General features: G+C 42.7%; 1 protein-coding gene across 1 annotated transcript in view; it reads right to left on the bottom strand.

The window, feature by feature from the left end:
* Nucleotides 1-17512, bottom strand: part of MEGF6 (multiple EGF like domains 6) — a 201423-nt gene that overhangs the window by 34079 nt on the left and 149832 nt on the right. The window contains exons 8-14 of the mRNA XM_018576690.1: nt 15218-15340; nt 10393-10515; nt 7547-7678; nt 5181-5303; nt 4961-5083; nt 3871-4026; nt 2048-2179 (exon numbers count right to left, since the gene is read on the bottom strand). Coding sequence (XP_018432192.1) covers nt 2048-2179; nt 3871-4026; nt 4961-5083; nt 5181-5303; nt 7547-7678; nt 10393-10515; nt 15218-15340 — 912 coding nt within the window. The remainder of the gene's footprint in view (nt 1-2047; nt 2180-3870; nt 4027-4960; nt 5084-5180; nt 5304-7546; nt 7679-10392; nt 10516-15217; nt 15341-17512) is intronic.

Here is a 17512-nt window from a genome sequence, read left to right as displayed (position 1 = left end):
ATCACTCGAGATTGGGAGAGGGATGTGCACTGGTAACGAACATGCTGACAGGAGGGGAGAGCTGAATGATAACCTCATCATTGTTATACAATAGATTTTGGATGCCGGCCATCCTGTGCTGGTATCTTTTGGTGCAGTGGGGTTGGTCTTCTGTGCAGAGTATCCAACCAAAAGAGGCGAGTATGGAAATAAGGTGTTAGATTTAGGTTAGGAAGGGTTAGTATTACAGGTCTTGGCTACAGGAAGACCTGGCATTAGGGTATGGCAGAATTCTCAATGCCAGGAGCTATTGATCAGAAACTACTAATGCTGATCTGCTAGCTCTAAAAACAAATGTTATCACATCAGTGTTCTACTGCCCCTTCATGGTCCAATCAGCATGGTGGTGGGTGTGTCCTTTACCAGATGTTGTTACTGCAGGATTGGAGGAGGTCAGTGGTCTGGCAGAAATGCCTGAATCACAAGACCGGCTATACCTCATTACAAATCCTCTGGCAGGTAGATGTATTTCTGCTGTGTATTAACCTGCATGGCAGAGTTCAGCTTCAGTCATGAGATCTGAAAATGAATCACAGTGCAAATAAAAAGAAATGGCCAAGTCGTCATATTTCCATTGGAAAGAACAACCGCTCACAAAAATCCCAACAAAACTAAACTCTGACACCGCAAGACGGCAACTGTCCTGACGAACGCGGCTTGAACCCAGTCCACAGATCCTGGCAGGTAGAACATGGAACTGGAACAAAAACTGAACATCCTAGAATATAAAAAAAAATCAAACTGTGGTGCACGAATGTTCCAGAAATCTGTTCCAAGGATTGTCGACGACGACGGATTCTATTTTTAAGATGTTAACTGGGGAAGGAAACCTGGACAGCCAAAGTGCTGGATACACAAAAAGAATGTACTGGATTCAGAGAGGAAAAACATGACCACAGAGCCAAACCAAAGCAGGAGCGCCAGTCAAAGCCAACATCAACCTCGACTTCTAGAAGGTGACACCAGTTAAAGGACGCCTTCTGCTGAAGATCTTGTGATTTGATTGAATGTGGATATATAGGAACACATCAATCTATACTGCCTGGCCAACAAATGTCACCACCTGGATATAGTGTTATGATCTGGGGTTGCTTCAGTTGGTCTGGTCTAGGTTATGTGCCCAAAAATGAGGTCAGCTGCCGACCTGAATATACTGAATGACCAGGTTTTTCCATCAATGGATTTATTTCTTCCCTGATTGCACATTGGGCATATTCCAAGATGACAATGCCAGGATTCATCGGGCTCAGATTGTGAAAGAGTGGTTCAGGGGGCATGAGACATAATTGTCACACATGGATTGGCCACCACACAGTCCAAACCTCAACCCCATTGAGAGTCTTTGGGATGTGCTGGAGAAGACTTTACACAGTGGTCCGACTCTCCCATCATCACTACAAGATCTTGGTGAAAAATGAATTCAACTCTTGACAGAGATAAATCTCGTGGCATTGCATAAGGCTATCGAAATGATGCCGCGGCGAATGTGTGCCGTAATCGGAGCTAAAGGCGGTCCAACAAAATATTAGAGCGTGTGACTTTTTTGGGGGCCAGGCAGTGTATAATCTGATGACTTGGCCACATTGGACATAGTGATGGTCTGGCTGTTCTCTTTGGTGTCATGTTGAAGGCCAACTTCAGGCTCTATCTGTATCTCATCTGTGAAGTTGCTGGAGCCCCACTTTAATCTAGGCAGAAGTCATTGACAGAGAGATGAGTTCATCACTGTGTTGCGTCTCCTTTTTCTGTCTGGTGGGCGGGTCCAGGAAAACCTGAGCTCACGGGAAGTGGGCAGAATGATGCCAGCCACCAGACTGAGGACATCTACATGCAGAAAAATTCTCAATCTTTGGTTTGAAGGTGAATATTGCAGCAACAGCTGGTTTTGTTATTTTTTTTATTGGGCTTTATACATTTTATTATAGGCTGGAGTTCTGCTTTAAAATCCAATTGGCATGTATTAGAAGTTCAACAAGTTACCCCAAAAAAGTGATGCTTCAGTACTTACTCTGATTGCATATGAGCCCCGTCCATCCGGCAGCACACACACAGCCACCCTTCTCCGTGTTACAAGCTCCTCCGTTCTGACAGTCATCACACGTCAAGGTGCAGTCTGGACCAAACGAGCCTTCAAAGCAAACTGCAATTTCCAAAAAAAATCAATGTTAATCCAACTGGTTTATTTCTATTTACAAAGCTCAAGCTGAAATTTACACATAGCTGAATGCATCAGCAGTGACCCCCTCTCCCTCTCTTCAGAAGTCTCTGTAAAAGTTTCAATCAGAGAGAGACAGAATGAAAGCAAACACAGCCCCTTTCATTCACTGGATTTCAGTTATTTCAATAGTGAAGGCACAGCATCACATGTAGGTGTTATATAGGGTGGTCAGCATGCAAATACAGTTTGCTTAGGAATTCCCACTCCTCCAGACTGATATTCACCCATCAAGGCATTTTCATATTTGCATAACTCCTCCCAGTAGCCAGCCTACTGCTTGCATCAGGGCTGAGGGCTCTTGAGAGGAGTACCGAGGCAGTGTGCTGTGGTGTTTTCATGAAGCTATGTACAGCAGCCTGCTGGCTCCCCCACCAGCCCTGATCCGCCTGCATTGCATAGTCAATGGGTCTAAAATAAAATATGTAATAGAACAAACTTTTATTTAAAATTCCCTGTAGCATATTGATGAGGGGGGTGGGGGAGGGACCAGGGAAGGCTATATAAAAGCTTCAACTTCTGCTTAAACGATTCTACACATACAGTACACATTGCTATGTTTTCTTTTTTTTTTCTGTTTCTATAAAGGTTGCGGTTTGTTCGTTTCCAGATGTATTTTAATAATGGGAACTCTGGTTTGAATATACTAAATAAACAATTACTCAAAATTATTATTAAGACCACCCATGCTTTAAAGAAAACATGTTTATCCAATTTTAAGTAGAGGATTGAACTCCCCACTTAATCAAGCAGCATCGTCCAAATATGAGAAGGGATGACTGCCTGGAGTACCGAAGTTCAGCTATAGAGTTTTAGGTGAGAAATGTAATATAGAAGGTTGGAGAAAATGTAGAAAGTAAAATTCAGAAAAATTGTAATGTACAGTAGAAGTGGGGAAAAACGAAAAGGTTTGGTGGGTCATTTGTTCTTACAGCCGGAGTCTTCATCAGCATGGCGGATGACCTGATATCTTTCTGCTCTGAAAATTATTTGAAAGCACCCTGCGACTGCTTCAAACACAGAATTGCCAGCACTGAGGATAAAGAATTGGGGTGGTGGGTAGTCAGTCAGATTCCCTTAACTATACCATAAACCAATGTGTAAGGAGTCATTGGTAATCTTTCCACACATGGGAACAATGTGCAGAGGCTCCCGGTTCAGACAAAATAAAAAAGTTCTCGCAAAGCTCTTTGAAGATATCATCAAAACCTGCAATCATGATGACAGTTGCACTTAAGTCCAAGAAGGAGCAATCAAACACCTTCTAATGGACTCGAGATAGAACAAAAAGGCTTCTGGTGGCTGGCCCAAGAAGGTACATGTATTTTTTGCTAACAGGCCTAGTAGAAGGTAGGTTCCTATTAATGAATTCAAAAACGTCCAGTCAGGCTCCTGGTAGGAACTCCAAGAAGTGCCAGGTAAGCTACTGGTAGGAACTCCAAGACTTGCCAGGTAAGCTACTGGTAGGTACTCCAAGAAGGACTAGAAAGGCTCCTGGTAGGAACCCCAACAAGGGCCAGGTAGGCTACTGGTAGGAACTCCAAGAAGGACTAGGAAGGCTCTTTGTAGTGTGCAGTAAATTTTTTAGGGAAATAAAAAATTCTGTGGCAGGTTACCGAATGATTCAGACAATGTGTGCTCGCCGCGAGCTTCTGCTTCCTCGTCCTCATCGTACTCATCATCAAATATCTGGGGGAACTCATCTCGCAGCAGAGTCACTTGAGGAAGAGAGTTTTCCACAGGAAGCTGTCCACCTCCTGTTCCCTGCAAGGCTGGGAAGAAAGAATAATATGTAACAAAACTGCTTCGGGCAAAACATAAAACCAAGAACGGAAGGCTATCCACAAATCTTCTAAACCAGGAAGTTTACTCTATTTACCCTTAATCTGAGTTAATCTAACTTTAATTTGAGTCACATGTGGGACTAGATCCCAGTGCTATAGAGTCCCCGCAAATATCAATTTTAAAATTCATGGCACTGTTGATATATAGTAGTGCAAAATGAAACATTTTGGCCATGTGCTCTGGTTCTGTTGGCTGTTGGACTGCCTAACAGATCACATAAGCAGCCTCTTGAGATCTATCACATAGGGAGCTTTATGAGATATATCACATAGGCAGCCCCATCAGATCTATCACATAGCAAGCCTCATGAGATCTATCACATAGCAAGCCTCATGAGATCTATCACATAGGCAGCCCCATCAGATCTATCACATAGGCAGCCCCATCAGATCTATCAAATTGAAAGCCTCATGGGATTTATCACATAAGAAGTCCTATCAGATCTACCACATAGGAAGCCGCATAAGATCTATCATATAGGCAGTCTTATCAGATCTGTGACATTGGAAGAATCATGGATCTATCACATAGGAAGCCCTATCAGATCTATCAGATTAGAAGCCTCATGGGACATAAGTCCTATCAGATCTACCACATAGGAAGCTGCATGAGATCTATCAAATAGGCAGCCTTATCAGATCTATCAGATTGACAGCCCAACAGCCAACTGAAGAAGCTCCCATGGCAAGCTGACAACACTACTTATAATTACTGCAGGATTTCCAGGAAACCAACTTTGCAACATTTTGCATATGAAAACACTATACGCTGAGGTATGATGCCAAACATACTGAACATAGATTTCAGGCTTATATACATTTTAAGTAAACCCAAGAAACGTGAAGTACAAGTATGCCTTACCAGTACATCCTTTGCCATCAGGGTCCAGCCTATACCCGGGATTACAGCTGCAGGAGGATGACCCAGGGAGGTTCTCACACACTTGGCTGCACCCCCCATTGTTCGATAAACATTCATTCACATCTAAAGAGAAATGATGAGTAATACACAATCGCAGGATAATCCAAAACTGCAACAATGACTTTAATAACTTCATTCCACATGTTGCCATTTTAGTTACCATCACAGCCGCATCCATCAATGTTAAGCCGATAGCCCGGATAGCAGACGCACTCATAGCCGCCGATGTAGTTGGAGCACACCTGCTGACAGCAGGAGGCGCCGTTGGTGCACTCATCGACATCTAAATGTAAAAGAAATTATATTAGTAAAACGATTTAATAATTGTAAGAGATTGGCATCATTGCATTCTTACTACCATATGAGACATCACAATGGTACAGAATTTAATTCGGGATGGTGGAGATATTAAAAAGAAATCTTTGCTGTGAAAAAAAGATGTTCAACCACTGCTGATCTCTCCTTCTGAAAAATGCCAGTAGCCTGTTTGTCATACGGATCCTTTGGTTTCATAACAGTTTAAAACCCCAATAGAATTGTTCAGAGTTAGATCAGAGTTCTGAGTTCTCACTGCATGCATATTCTGGGACAGACTTGCACGGACAGAGAGGAAAAGTAAGGCACAGACCTTGTGCTGCACTACCAAGGAGGAAGCAAAACCTGCTTATGTAATGTGAAAATACGCAGAGCAGGATTTCTGCATTGCCAACACCGGCCATGGCCTAGGGCAGTAAGGATGGCTAGGGGAGCACAGAGCTACCTACACATCCCATGTATAACAAAATATAACACGTCCAGGTCCTTGTTGTTGTGGCCAGGTATCATTTGTACATTTGTTTTGGTGGAATATTCTACTTTGTAATTACAGTTCAACCTCTCTGGGTCTGTGGAAATAGAATTGAACTGGCAGAGTACAAGGAAAATATCAAGTTATCAACTTCAGCTGTTTATATTAGTGTGATAGGGCTAGTCAACTCTTGGTAGGTTGCTTGGTAGGAGAGGGCAGAGCAAGAAAGTCCTGGGTGACAGATGTCTAATCCAGTCCTGCAAATATAGCTGCCCACAGGTTCATATATACAGGGCCGTATTTCCCACAAGGCCAACCGAGGCCCGGCCTTGGGGCAGCAGGGAGTAGAGGGGCAGCAGGGGTGTGGAATTCCAATCTCCCGACGCTTAGGACATGCAGTTCCGGGCGCTGGGTTGGTAGTTGTATAAGCAGGGCTAAATATACAGCGGGGAAGCTGCCACTTGTTTTGTACAAGTAATCTCTGCGATGCCGACATCACTTGTATGCAGCCTGCATACAGAGGGGCACATTGAGGAACCTGGCATTGGGGCATCATGCATATGCAGGCCCTGCATATACAGTATATTTACACATTAAACTTAGAAACGAGGATTTAAAACTGTAACACACACTGATAAGGTTAGTTATGCTCTGTTTACCACTGGATCTAAAATAAAAGAAAGGGTAATGGGGGAAAGAAATACAATGTCCGCCATTGCTGACCCCCTCTTCAAAAGCTAATTTCCTGGAAACCCTGACCCAGAACATGTATTCAGATCAGGAAAACCCCAAATAAAGTCAAAGGTCCTTATCTATATGCTTTTCTTGGGTCGCTATACATGCAAAACTTTTATTTTTGGTGTATGTACACTTCAACCCTTCTGACCCCTGCACGGCCCAACTCTGAGATGTCAGATACAGTGAAGGAAAGCACGGAGTTACAGAGGCAGCGTGAGCAGTTGTAGAACAATGCACAATCCCAGCATGAACCCAATCATACAAGACTTTTATTCTTGCCTGCAAAGCAACGCCTTAGACTCTGCCAATCATCACAGCTCACGGCTAAAACACTGAATCTTGTAAAAGTTTACACAGCGGAGACTTGTTCTATCAGGAAATACCTTTGTCCAAAGATTTACCAAAAGCTTCAAAATAGCTCAGGAAAAAAATAAAGTATAAACCGCCTCATAGTAGCCGCTCTTCAGATCTATTTGATGTAAGTCTCCAGGGTATAGATGGATTTAGCCGGCGTGAACTATGACAGGCCAGCTCCGGTTAAACAGTTTATTTAGCTGTCGGCAATTTCCAACACTGAACTGTAGGGACACTTTTCACATCGCTACATATTTAATCAGGCTGAAGAAAAAGACACCTCCATCATAATTCTGGATGAATATACACATCAATCATGGGATTTATGATAGCTATTACTGTACTGTATACTTTTATTATTATTGCCCCTATTAATCAGTAAATGGACTTGTGATTTTTGGATGCATAGGTTTTATTATGGTTGTTACTTTTTAATACATAATGATAAGACTTTTATAACTATTTTTCATTCTGCTATTACGATACTATAAACTATTGCTTAATATCTATATGAATTTTAATATTGTTTGTACACCCGTGACTTTTTATTAATTGGATTGATTCCAGCCCTGATGAAGGGGGCACCGATCACCTTTCATTGCTTATCCTCTGGGGAAAGATCAAAGCTTTAACAAAATCCAACTTACCAATACAGGTTTTCCCATCAGAATCCAGATCCAAGCCTTGGGGACACAGACAAAGGGGACCTGTACTGAGACAATCATGGGAGCATCCACCGTTGTTTGTTTCACAACTGTTAATTATCTCCATTTCTATCCCTGATTTGGAAAAAACAAAAAGTGCTGTAAGACAAATAGAAGCCGCTCTCTTCCCAGAGGAAGATTTTTACCTTTAACATATGGGGATGTTGTGCAAGCTCCTTCAGTTGGCCATTCGTCTGCTGTCAGTGGTTAGAAAGGCACCCCAAAGTAAGCTCCTTCAGTTGGCCATTGGACTGCTGGCTGTGGCGAGAAAGGCAGCCCAATGTAAGCTCCTTCAGTTGGCCATTCGTCTGCTGTCAGTGGTTAGAAAGGCACCCCAAAGTAAGCTCCTTCAGTTGGCTCTTGGAATATTGCCAGGGGCTAGAAAGTTAGCCCAAATAAGCTCCTTCAGCTGGCTATTGGATTGCTGTCCGTGGCCAGAATGGCAGCCCAAAGTAAGCTCCTTCAGTTGGCCATTGGACTGCTGGCTGTGGCGAGAAAGGCAGCCCAATGTAAGCTCCTTCAGTTGGCCATTCGTCTGCTGTCAGTGGTTAGAAAGGCACCCCAAAGTAAGCTCCTTCAGTTGGCCATTGGACTGCTGTCAGTGGCCAGAAAGGCAGCCAAATGTAAGGTCCTTCAGTTGGCCATGGACTGCTGTCAGTAGCTAGAAAGGCAGCCTAACATAAGGCCTTCAGTTGGCCATTGGACTGCTGTTAGTGGCCAGAAAAGCAGCCAAACATAAGCTCCTCCAGTTGACCATTGGACTGCTGTCAGTGGCCAGAAAGGCAGCCCAATGTAAGCTCCTACAGTTGGCAATTAGAATGCTGTCAGTGGCCAAAAAGGCAGCCCAAGGAGCAAATGAAGCATCACATATGGCAGGCTGACATTACTATCACAGTGGCTTAGTGTTGTCAGCCTGCAACAGGAAGAGCTTTCACTGCCAGGATCTCGAAGTAAGAAGCTATGCCAAACATACTGAAAAATATAAATATTCAGTTTGCAGACACTTTAATGGAATTAAAAACCTTCCACTAAATCTGTGCTAAGCAAACTAGAGTCATATTAAAAACACAATGGGGGGAATTTATCAAAGCAATTGACAGTTTTAGCCTCTTAGATCATTTTTTTTATGTGCAAATCTGTCTTTTAATATGTGCCCCTGTTTTCACCTGCGCTTGCACTACTTTTCCAACTGCACGTGTTTTGCACCTGTTTTGCCCAGAGCTTGCACTACTTTTTCAATTGCAAGTTTTTTGCACCTGTTTTGCACCTGTTTTCATCTGCACTTGTTCTGCAGCTGTCTGAAACTGGAGCATCACCTAAGAAAACACTCACAACTTATGAAGTCCCCATGACCACTTCTTCAAGAAGCAACAGTTAAGTTTTTGCCTAAAGTTGCGAGTCTTCTTTCCTGGAGTCTATTGAACCTCATTTATCAACAACATTACACTAGCATCATAACTTTGGTGCAAAGCGCAAGTTCAAAACACTCGCAATTGCTATGATAAATTCCCCCCAATTTGCATGTCCCCCTTTCCTCACAAATACAAAATATAAAGCCTATACTTCACCTTTGTCTCCACTATGTTTCTTCTAAAATGGTTTTGGTTGGCCCCTCTTTATACTGCACCTGTGTGCTGCAACCCTGTTCACTCCAGTATAAATGAGCCATACTCTGAGCAACTGCTTGTGGCCACCATGAGTATGGTTACCCAGAGGAAAAGGGCCACAGCACACATGCACAATATGAAGAGGGATTGGCCAGGACCTTGTCCTAAAAAAAAAAAAAAAACATTGCTGCAATAGGGAAGAAGGTTGAATAGGATTAGGCTGACTGTACTCAGGGCCGGATTTCCCACAAGGCCAACCAAGGCCTGGCTTCGGGGCAGCAGGGAGTAGAGGGGCAGTGGTGGTGTGGAATCTCTATCTCCCGAGTCCCGGGTAGTTATTTTCTACATTTAGCCCTGTTTTGGACAAGCAGAGCTAAATGTATAGGGAAGCCGCCACTTGTTTTGTGCAAGTGATCCCGGCGATGTCACCGAGATCACTTGTATGCAGCCTGCAGGTCTGCCATTCTCCATTGGGATAGGAGGTGCATTAAGGAACCTGGCCTTGGGGCAACAGAGAGAGTAAATCCGGCCCTGCCTGCACTCATCTATGTTGGGGTATTTATTAAAGGATAACTTCAAAAAGTGAAGTTGTCCGTTAAGTTGACTTTCAGGTTAGCAGGGAGGACCATTCCTTTATTCTAGGAACAAAATAAATGATTTGTATGGCTCCACCCACTATTCTAAAAGGAAGAATTTTGAATAAAAGGCGGGTTTGTGATGACAGTGCGATATGCATGGGAAGAAATGGCTCCCTATGGAGTGAGGGACACATGTAGATTATTAAATCACACTCATTTGGAGCATTGTACAATCACATGCGATTCATTGCTACTACATGCTCCTTGTTTAACTCAAACCATAGGGAGCTGTTTTTTCCCCATCTTTGTAGCGATCGATCGCAACTAAGCAATTGATCGCTTCTGATTACAATAACGCAATCCAGCTCATCATGCTGAGAAATGTTGTGCTTTCTCTCGAGTTCCATTTTATGAAAATCTTCAAAACTCAAATACAAGTCTTCAAATCTATACGAGAGAGAGAAACAGCAAGAAAACAGAATAGGGAATATTGTGCTTTTCTGGCAGAGAAAGATAAAATATTTCACAGCCAGAGAAGCAGATTTTCTGCAGATGTTGAAGACGGCAGAGCAAGCTTGGCCCCCCCACCCCATGGAACACTTACTGTAGCACTGCTTTCCATCAACTCCTAACTCGTACCCAGGACTGCAACCGCAATGGAAGGAGCCGCGAGTATTCAGACAGCTGTGCGCACACATGGCCTGCCCCGTCACGCACTCATTAATGTCTTTAAAAAAAAGAAGAGGGGAGAGATTATTTGACATTAGAACAGGGAGATGGAGCTCTGAAACAATTCAGCCAAGAATAATATTCCCCTGGATGGAACGAGAAAAAATAAAATGGTTTAATTCGTAAATGCTTTTACTGTAGTCTGCAAGGGCTTATTAAGAGCTGGCTGAGACAATTACAATTCAGCTTGTGCGATGAAGATCTAATTAATACCGCCGGTGCGAAATGGACTGGCAGAGCAGACGGCAGCGGGGAAATGGAAATTAAGATCGTCACCTTAATAGGATTGCAAATTAACCGTCTGCCCTGTACATAGTGAGGGTACATTATTATACAGTAAACTCCCCGTTATCCGGCATCCACGGGGATTGGTAGATTCTGGATAAATGTAGTTTCTGGTTGCTTGAGAGTTACTATTAAAAATAGGTCTAACTAATGCCGTACCCCATTCCATACCATATCATATACTCTGTATTGACTCCATATTAATAATGAAATGCAGTATTCGACAGCAAATTAAGACAAATAGAAACATAATTTCCAGGATAATGCATGCCGCAGATCAGCAGAACAATGAGTACACAGGGGATTTTTTTTTTTTTTTGGTTAGATGAGAGTTCTGGTTAGTTGAATACCGGATAACAGAGTTTACTGTACCTTGATTTAAATATACTATGCATCGTTGGAAAAACCTGCAACAAAGTGATCTGCTGATCTCTCTGACCAGTCAAGTCAATCTACCAGTGGCTGTAGACACTTGATCACTTGGCCAAACCAAGTATGTTTGTTTATGGGAGTGACAGCAGTGCTGAAAGGGGGTCAATACGTGTCTGCATGACTGACCACCTCCTAGCACTGCTGCTCACATGAACATGTATGCATGGTTTTCCCAAGTAACCAACAATAGAAAGAAAAGCTCCAGACCAATAATAGAGGAGTCCAGCAATAGATGATCCTGAAGACACTTTAACCATTCAGTAGTCACGGAAAACAGGGGCATCCAGGCCTGCAAAAGCAGCCTTACCGAGGCCAGCGAGCTTTATCGATTTGATTGACCTACAACATTAAATCACTATTTTCCAATGTTCCGAGTCCCTCTTAGACATCTATTTTGGTTTTGGTAAGTGGTCACGTTTGATGCTAGGAAAGAGGTGAAGGTGGATAAAGAGACAGTGCCTTTTATCCTGTAGGGGAACAATACGTTTTTGCACCATCTGCTCTTGGGGTGAGTGTCCCCTAGACAAGTTAGATGGTCACCTAAAAACAGCCAGGTGATCTTACGTCTATGGCAGCTATACAATTTCCACCTGTCTTAAAAATATCTGATTTAGTAAGATGAGGCATCACTGAATATTGTATATGATTTTTTTCCCACTTTTCGACATTTCCTGTTAGGCACAATTAACTTAACATATAACATATAACATAGCAAATTGTCACTTTCTGAGCACAGGTCCGCATTACAGATTTTTACTCACCTCAGCCAAATTATAACTAAGCTTTCGTAGACTTCCTCTTCAGCTTCTCTCAGCATAACAATTTCCTGATCTATACTCCAAAAAGTTTTGGATATTACTGAAACCCTGAATGGTGCAGCCTAACGTGGACAAGAGACATATCCTAAAATCCCTTTTAAAACCCAATGTGAGGATAAGTGGTCCATCGTCTATTATTATTATACAGGATTCATACAGCGCCAACAGTTTGCGCAGCACTTTACAATATAAGGAAGACATTACAATTACAATACAATTCAAGACAAGATGGCAAGGAGGGTCCTGCCCATGAGGGCTTACAATCTATAAGGGAGGGGCAAGTGATACATGAGGAGGTAGCTGTGTGGGGATGAATTGTTTGAGAAAGTGATAGATCAGTGGTTAGGTTGAGGTCGGATAAGCTTCCCTGAAGAGATGAGTCTTAAGGGATCGCCTAAAGGCATTCAGAGTGGGAGATAGACTAGCAGGTTGGGGTAAAGAGTTCCAAAGAATGGGGGAGACTCTAGAGAAGTCCTGGAGGTGAGCATGGGAGGAGTTGACAAGGGAGCTAGAGAGCAGGTGGTCATGGGAGGAGCGTAGGGAACGGTCAATACTTTGCAAAGAAGCCATGAAACGAATGGTGGCTTTATCTGGAGATAAAAAAAGCCATTTAGTAAGTCTAGTACCATAGACATTGGGCAATTCTGCCTGTAGCATTCAGTAGTGTCAGTTGGCTTTCTGAACCAACGCTAGGAGAGCGACAGCTAAAATGTGATTTGCAGCTTTAGTTTTCATAAATATGGCCGATTACCCTGACCTATTCAGCTCACATTATTACCTTTCTGTACCTTACTGAATGGTGGGCCCCTAATTACTTTCCATGTGGCCTCATCGTGCTTCACTCCAACAATACCAAACAATTTATTGTGTGTTTACAGAGAACACAGCAGGCCATCAAAGCTACTTTCTGAACAACAGCCGGTGAATGTCAATCAACTTTACAGAGCAGAACAATTTTACGAGAACTGGAAAGTATTTTATAGATAATCGTACTATGTGCCCTCAGGAGTGTTTTTCATTCAGATGTTTTTACTTAAAGTGTGTTATACCTTTTTTCTCATACCACTGTAAGTACTTACCATACATGACAATAATATACCTCAAATGTTGACTTAATAGACCCTGGACTGACAAAATGTTTCTAAGTTAGCAGAAGAGCTGAAGTGGAGATACCTTGTAGCCCCTGGAGTTATCTCTTTAGTCTTGGGACAGGTGACTTGTGAGACCTTGGAAATGGGCTGCACTGGGCTATGACTTTAGTCCAAGTCACGTTTAGTGTTGAATCAGTTTTTTATTAGTTTTTCCAACAGTTTTCAAACAGTCCATAACAGTACTCAATCAGTGTAATACATGACATCGTAAGATATGGGGTCAAGAGTATAACATTGTTGGGCCGGCATTGGCAACCTAAAGCCAGTATACATATCGTCTTTTATCAGCTTACATATCACAAAATGCTAAGGCACATATATGGTGTGTAGGGCGTATGTCAAAAGGGTTAACCTTCTCGCATTATAGACATGGTAATCTAGCGTGATCCTTGCCAACACCTCTTAATAACATCTCCAAACGAACAGTTTGAACATCAGGTTGTGTCAGGAAGAGTATGTATAGAGAGGAAGACAGATAGAGAAGAGCAGGGAAAGGAGGGTAGGTTGGGAGAGAGAAGATCGGGGGGGTACTTCACATGGACCGAGTGTGTACCAATAGCTCCTCCATGTGCATTATATCGTTGACTTGGCTAACCCATATGGAGAGTGGCGGTGTAGCTGAGGTTTTCCAGTATAAGGGAATTACTTGACGGGCTTCGGACAAGATATGTCTCAGAAGCATATTTTGGGGGGGGGTTTCTGGATCCTGGCAGGAGCAAAAGTAAAGTCACAGCCACAGCTGGTGAAGGTGCTAATGTATCTCCATATAAGTGATTGTAGATCTCAAAGATTTTTTGCCAAAACGAGAAGATCAGGGGACATATCCACCAAATATGTAAATACGTACCCCTTACCTCATTGCACCGCCAGCAGGTCTGGAGAAGAAGGGAAGATTTGATGTAGGGAGACCGGGTCTCTGTACCACCTAGTAATGATTTTGTAATTCTTTTCCTGGGCATATGAGGAGATAGATGATTTATGAGTGTAGTGATAAATGGTGGTCCAGTCTGAATCCGACAGGTCCCTGTTCAAATCGGCACAACATTTGGTCCGAGAACTCAATGGTATCTGATGAAGAACATCTCTCAACATCCCATAAATGACTGAGGCTGTGTGGCGAACCCCCTCTTTGGAGACAAGTAAACTTTCAAAGTCCGTCAGTGGTCTGTGAATTTGCCCCAAGGAATTAAGTGTCGAGCAAAAGCCAGACAGTTGTAGGTCTAGCAGCCAGTTTCCAAGTCAAGTTTAAGCCACAGCCCTCCTAACACTAAGCCCTCTCTGTCCAATTAACTGTCAAAACCCAGAGCCTCTGATATCCACCAATGTTGTATCATTTGACAAATGAACAATGGGGGAAAGGCATAGTGTTGGAGTCTGAAGGCGTATTCTTGACTTGGAGAGGTTTAGACCTCTGAGCCCATGATCCAAGGAGATCTACAGGGACATGGGGATTGATTTAAGATTAACACTGTTACTTTCAGGTGCTACAAGGTTCCTGACTTCATGTAGTAGAAACATTTAAATCCCAACTTCAGCCAAAACTTTTTATTAGTTTTGTATAGAGTAAGGGAAGGTAATGTTTTTAGACCCATCTGGGCATCTTGTTGGGAATATTGGGAATATTTATCTTCTCTTCCAGGTTAGAAAATGATAGGAACGAAGACAAAAACACTATTTTGTTATAGAGTGATGGACCTTTTGACAATGTTTTATTTTGATTTCTGAGCCTTTCTGTCCTGGTGACAACTGCTTCCCCCTTTCTCCTATCTCATTTCTTGTCTTGGTGTCACAAGTAAAGGAAGTGTATTAATGGAAGCGGTTGTCAGTGGGGCTTCCTGTCCAATGGTTGTCCAGCATGACCAACACAGATGGCATTAAAAACCTCCCAGGCACTCTAACCCTTGCCTGCTCTATCCAAAACACAATTGAAAGTTTTGGCTTGAGTTCGGTAACTCAGTTTCAGGAGGACTAACCCTTTGAACTTTATTACATACATCCACCTTGCATGCCCTACCTTCACACGTCTTGCCATCGGCTGCCAGTACATATCCCGGGTGACACGAACATCTGACGACTCCTCCATTATTGTTACACTGGTGCATGCATCCTCCGTTGCGCGAAGAACATGGATTGGATACTGGAGACACACATGGAACCGATTTAAAAGCGGAATTTGTACAAACATCCTCTAGAACATTATACTACGCTGTGGTCAGGAAACGCATGTTGAAAATAATTAGACATAGCAGTAAATGAGGCCAAAAATTTGCTACTAACAGCAGTCACAAAGTAGGAAAATCAGCAGCATTTTCAATAAAAATCGAGTTTCCTAAAAATAGAAAATATTAAGTGAGATAGGAATGTCCTGTATGTCACAAGCAGAGCATAGATCTTATATGACAGACAGAAAAAAAGAGCATGTCTTCAAGCAGAACTCCACTGGATTTATCAAAACTGGAGCAGACAAAATCTGGAGCAGTTGCGCATGGTAACCAATCAGCTTCTCTCTTCAGTTTGTTCAGTTAAGATTTGAAAATGAAAGAGAGAAGCTGATTGGTTGCCATGCACAGTTACTGCAGATTTAGTCTGCTCCAGTTTTGATAAATTCCCTTCAGTGAATTAGTGAATTATTTCTGCAATTATTACCTTTATTCAAAAATAGATAGCTTCCTATATAATTGGTTTGCTTTTTATTTATATGAATATTGGGGTTGGGGGAAAACTGCACCTTCCACAGAACAGTATTCGGTAGGTAGTTAGCCCATCCCATAGTAACCAGTGACTTTACCTTAAAGAAAACATGTACTAAGAGAAATAATGGGGATGCCATTTACCAAATCATTGGTAAATTCTTCGTCTAGTTAGCTGGCTGTCAAGGTGGTCCAAAGGCTGCAATACTTTCCAAGTTGCTGTCCAAAAACCAGCATGCAGGATAGAAAGTCGGAGTGAAGACAGAACTCCTGATTTGCATGCTTCTTTCAGATCAGTGGCTCAGAAAGTGCGGAAATCTTGACATGCAACTTGCATATCCTTGAAAGGAAAGGTCAGCAATGGACTTGAAGTATGAAATGGATATGCAGTAATGGGATTACTAAGCTTCCATGTTACATATATCTCCAAAATGAAAGGGTCAAGGTTAGGATATCTCATTACTGGTCCCTGCACAAAGTGAGGTGTCGGGTTCAGGTGTGTGTATCCTTTTGGAGGTTTCCCACTTTTAGGATGAAAATGCTATATCTGCTTACATGCCCCCTTTCTTCTGACTGGATGAGTCTTCCAGCTAGGAAGTGATCAAGCATAGCTATGGACACCCTGAGTTTTCCATGATGGACTGAGACACACAGGCTCCATCCAACCTTGGAAACCCATTGAAAAGCTACTATTTTGTTAGTGTGCACTGAAAGCCAAGTAAGGCATTGGTAGCTTTAGAGAAGTTTAAACGCGCAGTAAAAGTGGATCCTTGGTGATCTGCTTGTGATACATTGGTTTTGCCATATACGTTTTGGGCATGATCATTTTAGCGCCCTGTAATTTATCATACTTTATCTAACTCCTAAACCTGACCCCTAACCTGAACCTACCTTATAACTACTCCATGTTACCCGTCAATAGCCAGAAAAGCTTTTACTTTGCCCCTCTTAGAATTGACTTTGTTAATGAAGCCTGACTTCCACTCATTTGATAGCTAAGATCAGGGCCATCCCTATAATAAGACAGCCATTGGGTTACTTTCTGGCCACAGTGTTTCAGAGCTCTTAGCATCCTGTAACGCTCTGTCTGGAGTCCTGCCCAGCTCTTGGCAACCAGTGACATCAGTGAGCAGGGTGCGACACCGTGGACCTCGAACCGCTCCCCCGTCCACCCTGGAACCGGAAAAGAACTGCCCCCAAACATGCATTAAGAGCAAGTAACCCTGCACCTGCCCCACCCACCCCGAATGTGCATCACAAGCACCTCAGTCGGCAAGACATCTATTGAGGGCCTAGTATCCAGTAAGGGCACTCAATGGAAATTGGAACAACAATAAGTGAAGCTTTGCCACAATGTCAGGGAAAGTTGAGTTCCTCTAACCAAGTGAAAAAGGTGACAAAGTTGTCATTGGGTAAGAGCAGAAGTGAAGGGAAATCTCTCCAAAGATGGCAGTAAAACAGAGAGAGGTTCCAACTCTTCCCAACACCATCCAAACAAAACGAAAAGAAAAGAGATAAAATGTTTTTGCTGAAAAAGTGAAAATATATTAATGTTAAAAAGTTTAAAACATAGTACAGGATTGCTTAGCCTAACCCCCAAAAATAAAACCTGACCATTA

This window comes from Nanorana parkeri, unplaced genomic scaffold, assembly GCF_000935625.1.
Source record: "Nanorana parkeri isolate BGI_ZX_2015 unplaced genomic scaffold, ASM93562v1 scaffold5, whole genome shotgun sequence".
Classification (NCBI taxonomy): Eukaryota; Metazoa; Chordata; class Amphibia; order Anura; family Dicroglossidae; genus Nanorana; species Nanorana parkeri.
The sequence above is the reverse complement of the archived record's forward strand: the minus strand, read 5'-3'. Positions and strand labels throughout refer to the sequence as shown.